Source organism: Orycteropus afer, unplaced genomic scaffold, assembly GCF_000298275.1.
Source record: "Orycteropus afer afer isolate SDZICR_OR568_19922 unplaced genomic scaffold, OryAfe1.0 scaffold00133, whole genome shotgun sequence".
In the NCBI taxonomy this organism is placed as follows: domain Eukaryota; kingdom Metazoa; phylum Chordata; class Mammalia; order Tubulidentata; family Orycteropodidae; genus Orycteropus; species Orycteropus afer.
The window spans coordinates 3,632,718-3,649,075 of record NW_006921720.1 but is presented as its reverse complement, the minus strand read 5'-3'; the positions used below and the strand labels follow the sequence as shown (position 1 = coordinate 3,649,075).

The following is a 16,358-nucleotide window of genomic DNA, read 5'->3' as shown; positions in this document are numbered from 1 at the left end:
TGCTTTTTGGCACAGGATATTCTAGGCTCATCTTGTATTTTTCCAGTGCCAGACCTGGGATAACCCATTTCCTCAAGGATCCCTGGTTCCATTTGTGGAGAATGGTATTTACAAAACCAATACTAGTTGGGTGTTATTTTTTCTAGGCCCTTTCAGCCTTATATCCATATTGAAACTTCTGAATTATCTTTTTTTTTTTTTTAATTTAAAATCAAGTTTAACTGGTTGTCATCAAGTTGATTCTGATTGATATCAGAGCCCTTCAGAACAGAGTAGACTGGCCTCATAGGGTTTCCAAAGCTGTAATCTGACTAACGCAGACTGGCTCATTTTCTCCTGTGGAGCCCCTGGTGGGTTCAGACTACTGAACCTTTCAGTTAGCAGCTGAGTGCTTAACCGTTGCACCATCAGGGCTTCTTAAAATCAAGTTTATTGAGGTATAATTTACCTACAATCTAATGTACCCATCATAAGTGTAGAGTTTGCTGCATTTTGACAAATGCTTGTAGTCTTGTAATTGTCACTGTCATGCCCCTTTCTGTGGTCAGCCTTCCCCACTTATGGCCCCAGGGAACCACTGATTTACTTTCTATCACAATAGATTAATTTGCCTATTCTAGAATTTCATGGAAGTGGAATCATACAATACACACTATCATACGATACTCTTTTGTCTTGCTTCTTTAGTTCAGCATGTTTTGAGATTCATCAATGTTTATCATTATTTTGTAACTGAATAGTAATCCAATGTATAGATATGCCACAATTTTATTCATTTACAAATTGTGCATTTGGGCCATTTTCAGTTTATAGCTATTATGAATAAAGTTACTGTGAACTTTCAGATACTCATTGTTGTGTAGATATATATGCTTTCTTTTTTCTTGGGTAAATAACCTGAGAGTGGGATTTCTGGGTCATACAGTATATTTTTAACTTTATAAGAAACTGTCAAATTGTTTTCTAAAGTGGTGATTTTTTTTTATACTCCAACCAGGAATGTATAAAAGATCCAGTTATACTACATCTTCATCAAACTTGGCATTGTTGGTTCTTTAATTTTAGCCATTCTAATCAGAGTATAGTGGTATCTCATTGTGGTTTTTTTTTTTTTTTTTCCCTTTCCCATTTCCATATAATGACGTTGGCCATCTCTTCACATGCTTACTGATTACTCATATATATTCTTTGCACCCTGGTGACACAGTGGTAAAATTGCTCAGCTGCTAATGTAAAGGTCGGCAGTTTGAATTCACCAGTCACTCTGTGGGCAAAGATGTGGCAGTCTGCTTCCTTAAAGATGATTGTTGTTGTTGTTGGTATGTGCCGTCGAGTCGGACCGGACTCATAGTGACCCCTCCTTGGGTTTCCGAGGCAGTATCACTATGGAAATAGATTGCCCAACCTTCCTTCCGAGGAGTGGCTGGTGGGTTTGAACCAATTTGATCAATTTGACAGTTCCTTATAAAGTTAGCAGTCAAGTGCCTTAGGCACTACGCTACCAGAGCTCCTTCCTTAAACATTACAGCCTTGGAAACCCTCAGGGGGCAGTTCTACTCTAGCCTACAGAGTCACTATGAGTCAGAATCAACTTGATGGCAATAGTTTTGGTTTGATTTGGGGTTTTATATCTTTGATGAAGTGTCTGTTCAAATCTTTTGCCCATTTTTGAACTTGAGTTGCCTTTTTATTGAGCTGTGAGAGTTCTATATACTCTGGATATGAATATTTTATAAGATATATTTTAAGGTATTTCTGCCCAGTCTATAGTTTGCTTTTAAATTTTCTTAATAGTGTCTTTTGGAGAGTAGGAATTTTAAGTTTTGATGAAGTCTAATTCATGCTTTTTTTGTTTTTGTTTTTAAGTTTTCTTATTTTTTTTTTTATGTCTTATTTAAGGAATCTTTGCCCACCATAAAGTCTCAAATATTTTCTCATACAAATTTTATAAATTTAGCTTTTGTGTTTAGGTCAATGATTACATTTTGAGTTAATTTTTTTTTTTTTTTAATAGCGTGAGGTATAAAAGTCAAGGTGGTGGTGTTGTGTTAACATGAATGTCTGTGTGTTCCAGTACTATGTTTTTGAAAAGATTATCCTTTGTCCCATTGAATTGCCTTGTCATGTTAGTCAAAACACAATTGGCGGTATGTGAAAGGGACTATTTCTGAACTCTCTAATCTCATCCATTTATCCACATGTCTGTCTTTGCACTAATACACATTGCCTTGACTAGTGTAACTTTATAATAAGCAGAGCCCAAGCTAAACCCTCCCAGTCTGTACCAAGATTCACATGTCATCAGGCAGGTAACATAAGTAAATAAAGCTGGCCATGTATAAGCAATGTTACTTTATTTGTATTAAAAGCTAAAGGGCTAAATTGCCAACATGGTTTATTTTCATTCCTTAAGGTTTTTAAAATCATGTCCGTTTCCCACATGTTTCTTGTGGTTCATATTATGTCTTTTACACACATACTTTCTTTGTATATTAAATATATAGGAACATTTCTCATTTCCAAGCATATAACAGTGTTTCCTTCTGGTTTTCTTGAAATGCATGGCCCATTTAGTCTCTCTTTGAGTTTTCCACTTTGGAGAGAGGACTATCACCCTGACGGCTCCAGCTGGTAATGAGTAGTGATTGACATGTAGACTCAGCCTTGGGGCTGTGATGGGGGACGCAGGGAGGATTGTGGCCATGAGGGAAAAGCTGGGGCTGCCGCTGCTCCAGGGACATAGCCTCACAATGCCACTGTTGCCATAATGGAATGCTGACCCAGTTTGCCATAGTTTCAGAGAGACCAGGTATCTGGATTTGTATGTGAAATCTTTAGATCTTAACATGTTTCCATTTAAAATACAAAAACTCTGCAGAACAAGCCAAATTTCCCTCTGGAATCATATATGGCCAGCTTTTGACCTCATGTTTGCCCAATAAACAAAGCATTAAAAGTGAGTGAAAAATTGACCATTGACCCCAGGCTAGAGAATAAGTCTGCATCATACAAGACAGGGGCAGGTAGAGATGGAATGATTGATTGCCTTAGGCACTTTTGAAATGGATCTTTTGCTTTTTTTTTTTTTTTTTGCAATAATAGACTAAAATTGAGAAGATAATATAGAGTTCTGTATGTCTGCATATAGATATACCCCACACCCAGTTTCCCATATTATTAACACTTTATATTAGTATGGTACGTCTGTTACAGTTAATGAGCCAATATTGGTTAACTGAAGTCTAGTTTTCACTCATATTCCCTTAGGTTTTACCTAATATCCCTTTGCTGCCACAGGATTCACCCATGATAGCATATTACATTTAGGCCTCATGTCTCCTTGGGCTGCTCATGGCTATGACAGTTTCTCACTTTTTTCTTGTTTTTGATAACCTTGACAGTTTGGAGGAATGTTATGTCAGGTATATTGCAGGTTGCCTCTCTATTGGAATTTGCCTGATGTTCTTCTCATGATTATGTGGGTATAGCTTTTGGTGAGGTGGACCATGGAGGAAAAGTGCCTTTTTCATCACATGATATCAAGGGTGCATATTATCAACATTATTTATTTTGGTGCTCAAGTTGTTTCAGCTTTGGCCATTGGGAGTTCCTTCAATTGGTCGTGTCTTTTTGACCTACCTTCATCAATGTAGATTGGTTTGTTTTTTGTTTATTTTTTTTCTTTAACACTTCCTTTTTTCTGGCACTGTAGGATGATGATCCAGTCTCTGCTTGTGTGTTTCCTACCCCATTCATAAAATCTGCCATTTCTCCGAGGAGTATTGGTTGTTTTCATTAGAGAATGATATTAGGAAAGACCATTGAGGTAAAGTGTACTCTCGCCACATTATATCACAGATGCAGACTACCAAGATGAGTTATCACTGATGACGTTAACCTTGATCATGTGACTGAGGTAGTGTGTATCAGGTTTCTCCAGTGTAAACCGAGCCAACTGCCATCGAGTCTATTCTGACTCAGCAACACTATAGGACAGTATAGAGCTATGCCATGGGGTTTCCAAGGCTGGAAATCTGTACAGAAGCAGACTGCCTCATCTTTCTCCTGTGGAGCAGCTGATGAACTTGAACTGTCAGCCTTTTGCTTGGCAGCCTAGTGGTTTAACCACAGCACCACCAGAGCTCCTTCTCCATTATAGAGTTACTCTTTTTTTCCCCTTTCCACACTGTACTCTTTGAAAGGATTTACTATGTGCAGCCCACACTTGAGGAGTGGAAAGTTATGCTCCACCTCCTTGAGGGGGCAGTATTTACGTAAATTATTTGGAATTCTTCTGCATGGGAGATTTGTCTCTTCTTCCCTATTTATATCAGTATGGAATCATGGGTACTTTTATATTTTGTGCTGTAATCCAGTACTATTAGCTTTTATTTATTTTGTTATTCAGTTGTTCCAGCTTTGTCCCTTGGGATGTTTTTCATTAGGTTCCTCTGTCCCATCTGCTGGCATGTTGTTGCTTCTAGGGCCTCTTAGCTGACAGAGCAAGAAATATTTATGTACAAATTTGTGTATATACACATGTCTATATGTATTTCTATATGTAACCATCTATACTATATTCAGCAAAACATGAGTTCAGACTGTTTCAACACTAACCTATTACCACATGGATCATTCTTGCCTTCTCTTGCATGTCTGTAAATTCCCACTCCAAAAGTGAGAAGCCTGACTCCTACCAGCTGCTATCTGTAGTGGATATTTTAAATGAAGGAATGTGGAGGGAATGCTATAGAATGTTTCTACTGAAGCCTGTGGCACTTAACTTCCTTTCTTCTTGGAAGGTTTCTGGTCTTCCTGTCCACCGTGGTTAATGCTACTTATACATTAGCTTATGGTCATGTCCTCGAGGTCCCAGATCAGGAAATTACTATGAGTCTCCATAACGTGATCTCTCATAGCGTCATCTACTTCTCCTTATATCCCTTAATAAGACCATAAATTAAGTAATTAGTTGCATCATTGTCATAAAGCTCACAGATTATTGGCTTTGTCTGCCTTACTCAAGGCCCAGCACAGTGCTAGTCATACATTAAACCAAACCAGTTGCTGTAGGATCAGTTCCTACTCATGACAACCCCATGAGTTTCAGAATGGAGCTGCACTCTTCCTTTTAGAAATAGATCACCAATCCTTTCTTCCAAAGTGCCTCTGTGTGGATTCAAACTGCCAATCTTTCTATGAGTAGTGGAGCACTTAATGGTGTCAGCCAGGAACTCTATTAGGTACGTGATAAATATTTGTTGAGCAATAAACGAGGTGTGGAAGGAATCATAGAACAGATCTTCTATCCAGTGAGAGAAGAGGTTAGAATAGAACATTAAGAATATTCAGCTTTCTGGAATTCTTAACTCCTTAAAAGAATTACCTTTTGCATCTCAAAAATTTTTGATATGGAAATGGTGGTTTATGAAGATAAACGTTGTTGTTGTTGTTATATGCCGTCGAGTTGGACCCGACTCATAGCGACCCTTCCTTGGGTTTCCAAGGCAGTATCAATTAGTCCCCCTCAAAAAAAAAAAAAAATCCATGGCAGTATGAAGTTATGTGTAGAGCACTAGGTAGAATGAATAGCAATGAGTTGAGTAATAATTAGTTGAAGGAAGTAGATGATAAAGTCATTAAGAGGCAGATGCAAGGAGAAAAGAATAGACATTAACTTCAAGCTTCTTCCAAAGAAAACATATGAGTGTGTTAGATTATATTAATACCGTTTCTGTATTGGAAATTATCAGAAAATATTTATGAAAAATGAAATTGCAGGAGGGCCCTCAGCTCTAGGTCACCCCCTCTGTATTCTTTCATCATTTACATAACATTTCACTTTGTCTCTTAGTGAAACCTTGGGGTCCTGATAGATTTTGGGTATTTTTTTGTTGTTATTTTTTTTTTTTCTAGTTGTTAGTTTAAAAAAAAAGAGACTATCACATTCTTTATAGCAGCTCTGTTCTTTGAGACTGTCTATAGCATTTTGCATTTCAGAAGATTCAGATCTTTATTAATTTCTTTTTGGGAAAAAATAAAGCAAGATTTCAGCTAGTGGCATGTGTTCAAGGAAGCTAAAGCTTCCATTTTCTGTTTTACTCTATAAGGGCATCCGGATGGTCACCTATATGTGATTTTCTCAAGTGTTCTACTCTCTGTAGCTGGCTGTTAGCCATCTCCCTAGGAGGGACCAAAAGGATGCAGCTTAAAGCTACGGAAAAGTTGGCTAAAGAAACAGGAGCTGTTTGTTGTTACCGGTCACCAGACATGGGAGTGCACATTAGTTGCTTGCCTGCCTTCTTTGCTGGAAAGACTGGAGCTGCGATGAGCCGGCACCACCTGCCCTGGGATACTTGGAAGGGCATTTCCCTGGAGGATTGTGGGGATTTTACCAAATGCATCTTGTGGATCCTTTGTAACCACTGGGTCTGTGGCAATTACTCTGGTGGTGCGTATGGATGCTAGCACAACCCTGTCCATTTAACTGGAGGCAGAGTAGGGGGAATAAAAGACAGAGTTTTAATTTGACGTTGAATAAATAGGCAGGGAAATATCAGCTCTTTGTAATATTGTAACTGTTAAGAACATCTACATTGCTCCTTCTTTGCCTTAATACTAAAAAACAAATACACTGCCATCAAGTTGATTCCAATTCATAACAACCCCCTTTGGGTTTCCAAAGCAGTAAATCTTTACAGAAGTAGATTGCCCAGTCTGCCTTCTGCAGAGTAGCTGGTGGGTTTGAACTGCCAACCTTCTGGTTAGTAGTCAAATGCCCTAGGCATTATGCCACCAGAGTTCCTTATCTCCTGCTATATTCCACTGTTTTAGATTGGAACTCACACCAGGCACCTAAGGTTGTGCCTGCTCTGTAACTGTTATTTGGAGTTAAAAAAGAAAGCTTTTAAATACAGGTAGTCCCCAGTTTACAATGGGATTCCATTCTGACGATTTTGTTGTCAATTCTGACATAAGTAAATACATAATTTTAAAATTTTTTTTCATTATTATTGCCACTTAATCAGTATCTTTATAAACCGGATCTTTATCTTTGGGGGTTGGCATGAGAATGATGACATCAGCAAATTATGTGCTTCAACACTGTATGTGGTGCATGTTATTAAGGATAAAATGTACCCCCCAAAAAAAGACACTCCTAAATGTGATTCATTGTAACTCAAATATGTTACAAACTGGGGATTACCTGTACCCAGAATATTTTGGTTGTTTGAAAGTGCTTTTATTTTTAATTGTAACAGTCATTGTTACATTTCCCCTCAGAAAAGAAGGTAGCTGCCAAGGAATCCTTAAAGAGCATAGATTGAGTGAAAAGGACACACAACAAAGCCTAGATCCCAGGGGTGAAATGAAGAAGTTCTGTAAATAGCTGTGCTATTCTCTTTTGAAATGTCTGGCTCTCTATATAGTACAGTGGTCATTTTTGGAGGGGCTGTGTGTCTAACTCTGTGATGAATCAGTCTGAATTGCATCTCAGAGCAGTATATGCATGGCAAAAATATGGACCTTTTAGAATTTTTAAACTACTTAAATGACAACCCTTTTTATGTAGCATACTTGGAAACATAATCCTACCAAAGCACCTGATTCAAAGAATTATCAGTGCACTTTTAACACCCAAACCCCTGGGGGGGAAATGTGTGTGTGTGTGTGTGTGTGTATGTATATATATATATATATATATATATGAACAAGTGTTAGGTCTGAACTGATCCTAGAAATATGGAATGTGCTAAACAAAATGTAAAGAGGCATTGGTGATTCTGTGGTAGAATTTCTTTTGTCCATGCAGGAGATCCAAGTTTGAGGCCCAGCCAGTGCATTTCATTTCCAGCCACCACCTGTCTGCCAGTGGGGGCTGGTGTGTAGCTATTGTGGTGAACAGATTTCAGTGGAGCTTCTAGACTAAAATGAACTAGGGAGAAAGGCATGGAGATCTACTTCCAAAAAAATCAGCCAACGAAAGCCTGATGGGTCATAATTGTGCCTGTTGTGTGTGGGGCGGCTATGAGTCAGGAGGTAACTTGACAGCAGTTGATTACAAGAGAAGCCACTTTCTCTAGCATGAAACTTGCATAGAAATCTGAAGTTTTTCTTCTCTGTTTGATCTCATTACTGAAAACCTTACTGTCTTCTGTGGGTAAATCCTACACCTCTTTCCTGGCTCAGCTTAAATGAAAAATCTGCCACAAAACTTGTGTAGTTGTTTTGTTGTTGTTGTTGGCTGCCTTTGCAGTGGGCCCCTGACACATGGGGATTCCACACATAATGGGATGAAATGCTGACTCGTCCAGAACCATCCCCGTGATTGGTTGTAAATCAGAGCATTATGGGTCCGTAGTAGTTTCGTTGACTGATTTCTAGATGTAGATCACCAGGCCTTTCTTCCTAGTCATCTTTGTCTGGAAGCTCCACTATACAGCACTGTGCAACACACAAGTCTCTCCTGACAGATGGGTGGGGGCCGCGCTTGAGGTATGATGACTGGATATTGAGCCTGGGTCTCCCACATGGAAGGTGGGAATTCTATCACTGAAACACCAGTGGCCACTTTTTGTTCCTTCAGTCATATTTAACTGTTCTATTCCTTGTGGTCTCATAGTTTGGGTCTGTAATTCTCTTCAATGGCAATTTCTCCCTTCCTTAAAAACTTTTTGCCTTCTGTTCCTTTGTTTCATTGTCTTTTTTATTTATGCTCTTTGACTTAGCACCTGACATGTCCCTTGCACAGAGCAAGCATGTACTGATTGTTTGTTACATTTGGGCCCACATTTACATCAGTACCTGGTGGTTCAGTGCCTGTCGAGAATTATTTGACACCTGCTGAATGCAGGGCATTTGCAACTGACAAGGTGGTGGTGGTGATGGTTGCCCTTGAGTTGATTCTGACTCATGGTGACTCCAGCCTGCAATTTGATGGCCACGCCATGGCCCTGGTGTGGATTGCATCTGTGCAAGGAAGGATGCCTTTTGTAGTTTGCACAAAGGTGCCATGTGGGTTATAATCCTGTTCAGCATACAGCCTGAAAGTCACAATGTTGTGGTTTCCTCTAAAAATGCTGCTTGGTATTAGCAAGCTTTCTTAGGAACATGGTTTTCCCCATTCAGCAAATACCTTTCAGTGGAGGGTTGTGTTTAACCAGGTTCCCACTGCATACAACACTGTGTGCCACAAGAGAATTGGTTACTCAAACTGCCCATGTAAAGTGCTCTCCTCTCTAGTTTGGCCCAATTGGCCTTGAAAGGCAGGTGAATTTAGTGTGTGTTTTTCTTTTTGTCACTCTAGAGGATCCCTGGTGCCTGTTCTATAGCTGGATCCCTTTATTAATGTTCCCAGCCAAGAGTTCTGTGTAACCATAGCAATAAAAAATTAAGAAAAAGGAGACTCCTGTGGCCCTTCTGAGTGAAGTTTTTGCTGTTACTGAGTAATAAGATTTCCTAAAGGGAACTCTGGTGGTGTAGTGCCTAAGGCATGTGACTGCTAACTAGAAGGCTGCTGGTTCAAACCCACCAACCACTCCTTGGAAGGAAGGTTGGACAATCTACTTTCGTAGTGAAAGTAAACCCAAGAAAGGGTCGCTATGAGTCAGGTCCGACTCCACGGCAGTGAGTTTGGTTTTTGGTTTAAAGGGGGAAAATACCTCACTTCAGAAGATACAAGGAGCTCTGGTGGATCAGTGATTAAAAGCATTTGGCTACCAAACAGAAGATTGGCAGTTCAAACCCACCAGTCACTTCACGGGAGAAAGATGAGGTATTAAAGATTTACAGCCTTGGAAACCCAAGTAGGACAATTCTACTCTGTCCTATATAGAGTTGCTATGAGTTATAATCAACTTGATGGAAATGAGTTTTGTTTTCAGAAGATACAAAGTATCATTTAAAAGATATTACTTTGAAATAAATAGAAAATATTTGATAGTCACAACTTAGCTATAAACAAGTGATGCTCAAGTATTGACACTCACTTTATTTCTCTTAAGCCTTCACCACTGGCTGTGTACATAGCTGATAGCGCTGACCAGCTAGACAATAATAAAGTAGGGTAGTAATCTATCAGCAGTAGGTTTCTGTTCAGAAACACCCAGCTTTGGGAATGACCTCCTCCACCCACATTCCTTTTATGTGGATCACATTCCTTTCCTCCCTCTAAGTTCTTTTCCTTAAAAAACCTAAAACACACCACTTTCCCTTTTTTATAGATGCGAACCACGCGGAAGGTCTCTGTCTGGCCAGTGGGCCTGGTTGGTGGACGACGCTATGAACGTCCGTTGGTGGAAAATGGCAAAGTTGTTGGCTGGTACACTGGCTGGAGAGCAGACAGGCCTTTTGCCATCGACATGGCAGGTGAGTGTGGGTGGTGACCTTTGTTCTGGCTGAATGTTCTTACTGGTGCTCCTGTTTGTAACAGTGCACTAGGGGGAAGAAACCTTTAGAAGATCTTGGATTGTACCACGTCAACTGATGATATATTTAAGTGAATCTTCAAAATAAACTCTTTCATTAATTCAAATGGGAATTGATTTTTGGAGTGATTAGAAAATGTTCATTCCATTGCATTTTGTCACCTGTCCAGATGTTGTTGTTGTTAGGTGCCATCGAGTTGCTTCTGGCTCATAGAGACCCCATGCACATCTGACCAGATAGCCACCCCTTTATCTAACCAACATTTATATGCCAGGTACTGGGGAGTCAGTGGTGAAAAATAGAGCTGCCATTGCCCACTGTTGGCTGCACCTTTTTGGTACCCCTCTCTAGAAGACCAATGCGTTAAAATATATCACATGCTTATTGATAACATTTAATAGTATGTAAAAATTAATAAATTATTTTAGTACTTCTACATTCAAATGCTTATTGATAACATTTAACAGCTAAAATATAAAATTAGCTTACTGTTATTTCAAGCATTTATTAACTTTGAGAATAACTGTCTTTTAAAGTTTTTATTCTCTAACCAAGCAACTGACTTGAATAAGACCTACAGTAGACCACAAGTTCTAAAATGATACTTTATCATAAAGTGACTCATTTTCTGTGGGTTATAGAAAATGATGACTGTGATAACTGTGGAAGGATATAGTTTGAAACATGTGGCTCAGAGGCAAAAAAATCACTGACATCTATAACCTAGAAGATGAAGGCATAAAGGCTTCAAAATTGATCTCATCAATCTTCAACTCTGAGGCACAGCTCTGTCTGTCTGTCAGCCTGTGCTTGGCCAGTCTTTTGTGTGTGTTTCCTGACTTTAGTCAAAACCTCCATGTTCAGAATTCTGATGGGAAGAAGGCTGCTTTCTGAACTGAGTTCAGACTTTTATTCTGACAAGACTATAAATTTAAGGGAGCAAGAGTATGAAGAACTCTAGGAGTAAGGCTGTTGGAGAAACCTCTGACTGATGGCACTGTGACAGGTCGGTCGCAGTGTATCATGTAGGAAGATCAAACTGGATCTTTTTATTCAACATTTAACAAATGTTTCCTGAGTGCCAGCTTTGTGGGACTGTGTCATGGTCTCCGACGCCAAGAACATCTGGATCTCTTACTCGTCCTTTATCACCCTCTCCTAGGCCCCCCTCTCTGCTTCCTGACCTCTCATCCCTTTTCCAACCTCAGCCCTTTGTTCTTCAGTTCTTATAGTCCCAAGATGAGATTGTATCTCAACCTGGGGACAGGTAGAGAGGTAGATGAGCCATCCTTGGAAGTCTGGGCAATCTACTTCCATAGTGATGATACTGCCTTGGAAACCCAAGGAGGGGTGGCTGTGAGTCAGTGCCGACTCGACGGCACATAACAGCAACAACAACAAAGATTCTTAGAGAAGTCCTTTTCTTAATCAAATATAAGTTCATGGCTTTGAAAATATTATAAGGCTGACCATATCTACTTTTTAAAAATCTGGCCTCTTGCTGATCAGAAGTATTACTTTGGACAGAAACTTAGAGAATATTAGGGCAAATCCTTTCACCTCTCTGGGACTTAGTCTTCTCATGTATAAATCAGGTCATTTGCATGAAATGACTTACAGGTCTTCAAGGCATCCTTCCTTTTCCTAGCTTCCTGCCTTGGGAAACTAAAAGAAAAGCCCAAGTCTCTGGACTTCTAAGTGAGGATTTGTGACTGCATCTGGTAGTTCTCACTCCCAAAGAGTTTTCTTCCAAAAGAGCAAAGGAGGAAAAGTTTGATCCATGAAATGGTTAAGGAGGTTCTGTTCTGGCAGTGAGTGTGGATGTGAAAATGGACATCTACAAAGAGGCATGGGTTAGGAAGGGTTGGGTGGAATGACTTCTGAGGTCTGTTCCAACTCTAAGGTTGTGTGGTGTTTGACAAGCTTTGATTCTAAGGATTCTTGTAGGTGGTTCACCCTATTTATAATTTTATTTCTGTTGACATTTAGCTTCTCCATAAGTTGTAGCTTATCATTATCTTTCTAGTTGGTAGTAATTTCTAGTCTCTGGATATTTAAGACTCTTTCAAAGTAGGAAAGTGAAACAGATCCATGTTTTAGAAGAGAACTTTAGGGAAAGTAGGGTGGCTAGTGGTGGTGCGTGTGTGACTAAGAAGCAGGAAAGTCAGGAGACAAACAGTTCTTTGAAGAATCTAGTGTCACTGAGAAGGGAAGGTAGTGGTGATTTTAAGAGGTCAGAGAATTTTGTTCCCCTCAAGGCCAGAAGAGAACTTGATGTTTTGGGAAAGAAGAGCTAAGTGCTGAAAAGAGAGAAAACAGGGTATGGTGGGGGATGTCAAGACTTTAGATGTTCATTTTCAGACAGGATCACCTTTCACTCCTAGATGAGAAGGTGAAATCAGCAAGGAAACCAAGAAGTGGGAACCAACATGGGCTGTTGAAACCAGGCCATCTGGCGCATATCGATAGAGAGGGGGGAAGGATGGTTGACTCAATTCCACAAACATTTATTAGACATAGGACTACACTGAACCTGTAGGGGCTGTGCAGTCCCTGTCCCTAAGCTGCTTTGTATCTAACAGAGAAGAATGGGGATGATAAGTCCATAACTCACTATAATTGAGGTATGATGGAATGTTCTGGGTTTTCATTGAAAGGGAAGGCATAGCTGCTTTTGGAAGAGCTTCAGGAAAGGTGTTCATGGAAGAGGTAGCACCTTAAATGTGAGGCCCAGCACAGGGTGAGTGAGGAACGGGGCAGGGCATATTCTGTAACAACAGACTCTGTGTGTGTGTGCACATGTGCACATCCATGCACACATACGCAAACAGCTCTTAGGGGAAAGGCAAGCTAGGATCTGATTGAGGACTGATTGCCTGGGATGAGAAGTTTGTCCTTAGCTCCATGGACGTTGGAGTCTTGGAAATCTTTTGAGTAGGGGAGTGATGTGATTAGAAGTATTATTTGAAAATGAAGTGGTGGCAGGTGCAGAGTGAACGTGAGGAGGTGAGCCTAAGGCCCATGCAGCCATCTGGGTATGGGACAATGAGGCCTCTGGAGGGTAGTGAGAGTTGGAAGAAGGCTTTAAATATAACAGCTCTGAGGGGTTTATAAAATTTTAATAAGCCATTTGAGATTATGCCCATAAATCAGTGGAAATTTAGCCCTTTTCATATCTTATTCTGTGGTCCAGTGATAACTGATGTATTACATTTAAGATTGGTTAGTTTTAATTGGCGTATTTGGTTGTATTGTCCTTTGAGTTGTAATTTGCGTGCAGAAAATATAGTAATCTTAGATAATTAGAATATTCTGTTAACATTCTATGGTAATTCAGTTTGTGTGTCAACTTGGCTGGGCCTGGTTGAGTAGCTGGGCAGCTGGTGGTAGTTATTCCCCATGAGGAGACTGGCAATCAACTCCATGGTGGAATCTACTGGGAGCAGCTGAGTAGCTGCCTTTGGGTATGTGGTCTGCTTCCTGTATATAAGAAGCAGCTTTGAGAATGGTCTCTAGCCTATGGCACGCTTGAATTGTGCATGTAGCCGTGTTGTTGCTCAGCAGCCTGCCATATTCTGCTGACCTTGAGACTTAAAATGGACTTAAGTTAATGGCCTGCCATGTGGTTTGGTAACATCGGGATTGTGCCTTTTTACTTGTCAACCTTGGGGCTTCTCAGCCTCAACAGCCAGCAGCTGTCTGAGTGAAGAAATGCCTCTAGCTCCAGTGGGCCAGGAGCAGGAAGCAGAGCTGGACCCCAAGGTTGAGGGGCTTTCACCCAGCCCCTAGAGCCTGGCACTTTGAACTTGGACTTAAAGCCTCCTAATTGTAAGAATAAATTCCTGTTTGTTTAAGCCATCCCATTTGTGGTATATACTTGTCAGAGCAGCACTAGGGAACCAGAACACATTCTGTGTAAAAATAGAAATCTGCAAATCAGGACATGTTGCATAACCTGACTGAAGTTTTAAGTTCTAGACTCATTGTGGGTATGTTGTGGAAGACTGTGGTATTTGGAGGGGCATGAAATGAGGAGGAAGAGAGTGATACTGTCTCCCTGGGCTTCCTGTGTCTATTCTTCACCTCTTCAGTCCCCACTCTACCCTTGGGCAGAAGGAATTTTTTAGGAATGCTAACTGGATTCTTGTCAGCCTCTTGCTCACAGCTCTTCAGAGGTTTCCCATGCTCCTAGGGTAACAACTCCTCACTGTCCCCCACATAGTCTGTGCCTACCAGCCTCTCAACCTCTACTTAGTCTTGGGAATCATTTTCTTCATTTCCTCCACCACATCCTGCCCTTCACCTTGGGGCCTTCACTGATGCCTGATAACTTTAGCTCAGGTCTACTGATCCTTCGGATATCAGCTTAAAGGTCATTTTCTCAGGAAAGCATTTTGCTGACATCCCAGCTTAAGCCAGGATCTCTCCCCATTAAACCTCCCCTATTTAAGAGTTCCCGTACTTCTGTACCATGGAGCCCCTGGGTGGTACAAGTAGTTAACAGGCTCAGTTGCTAACCCAAAGTTTGGAGGTTCAAGTCTACCTAGAGGTACCGCTGACAAAACACCAGGCAATCTACTTCCAAAAAAATCAACCATTGCATAAGACATGAATAGACACTTCACCAAAGAGGATATTCAGGTGGCCAACAAACACATGAAGACACATGAAGACACATGAAGAAATGTTTATGATCATTAGCCATTAGAGAGATACAAATCAAAACAACAAGGAGAGACCATTTGGCCCCAGCACTAATAGAAAAGTTCAACAAGACAGAAAAGAACAAATGCTGGCAAGGATGTGGAAAGATTGGGACTCTCATACACTGCTGGTGGGACTGTCGAATGGTACAACCACTGTGGAAAGCAATATGGCAATTCCTTAAAAAGTAGAATTAGAAATACCATTTGACCCAGCAATTCCATTACTAGGTTGTGGTGGTGGTTGTTATGTGCCTTCGAGTCAGACTCGACTCATAACGACCCCTCCTTGGGTTTCTGAGGCAGTATCACTATGGATAGTACATTGTCCAACCTTCCTTCCAAGGAGTGGCTGGTGGGTTTGAACCACCAGCCTTCTTGTTAGAAGTCAAGTGCTTTAGGTACTACACTACCAGAGCTCTTATTACTAGGTATATATCCTAAAGAAGTGACAGCCAAGATAATAACAGATATATGCACAACCACGTTCATCGGAGCACTATTTATGATAGCCAAAACATGGAAACAACTTAGGTGCCCATTAGCAGAAGAATGGATAACCAAGCTATGGTACATACACACAATGGAATACTTTGCAACCCTAAAGAATAACATAGAATCTGCAAAGCACAGCATAACATGGATGAACTTGGAGGACATTATGCTGAGTGAAGTAAGTCAATCACAGAAGGACAAATATTGTATTACTCCATTATTATAAAAAGTCAAGAGGTTTATATGTAGAAGGTTTATATATGGAAGGAAATTTTCGTTGTTGGTTACCAGGAGTGGAGGGGAGGGAAGGGAACTCTGTTAGATACGTCGAGACGAGTATTGATTTGGATGAGGGGAAGGGCAATATAGCACATGTGAGTGATCAACACAGTGGCATTGAGGAAGAGGAAGACATAGAGAGGTTCATGGGAGGTACAGACAACAAAGATGAACCCTTTTGCACATACAGTGCTGTGTTGTCAGTGAAGGCAAACATTGATCTATGGGTGGACAGATGAGTAGACAGACTGAACAATTAGGTATGTCTATGCAGCAGGGGAGTGTGCTGAAGACCATGTATAGGTTGGAAGACAGTTTTGTTTTTTTTTAATTGTGATTTGGGTGAAAATTTACAGAGCAAATTCACTTTCCGTACAGCAGTTCACATACACTTTGTCTCATGACATTGACCACAAATCACCACAATCCAGCGGCTCCCCTTCCACTTCCTCC

The 16,358-nt window shown here is 40.5% G+C and overlaps 1 protein-coding gene across 1 annotated transcript in view; it reads left to right on the top strand.

Moving 5' to 3' along the window:
• The window catches only part of B3GAT2 (beta-1,3-glucuronyltransferase 2), a 62,466-nt gene that overhangs the window by 23,799 nt on the left and 22,309 nt on the right, over window positions 1-16,358 (top strand). The window contains exon 2 of the mRNA XM_007945188.2: window positions 10,224-10,368. Coding sequence (XP_007943379.1) covers window positions 10,224-10,368 — 145 coding nt within the window. The remainder of the gene's footprint in view (window positions 1-10,223; window positions 10,369-16,358) is intronic.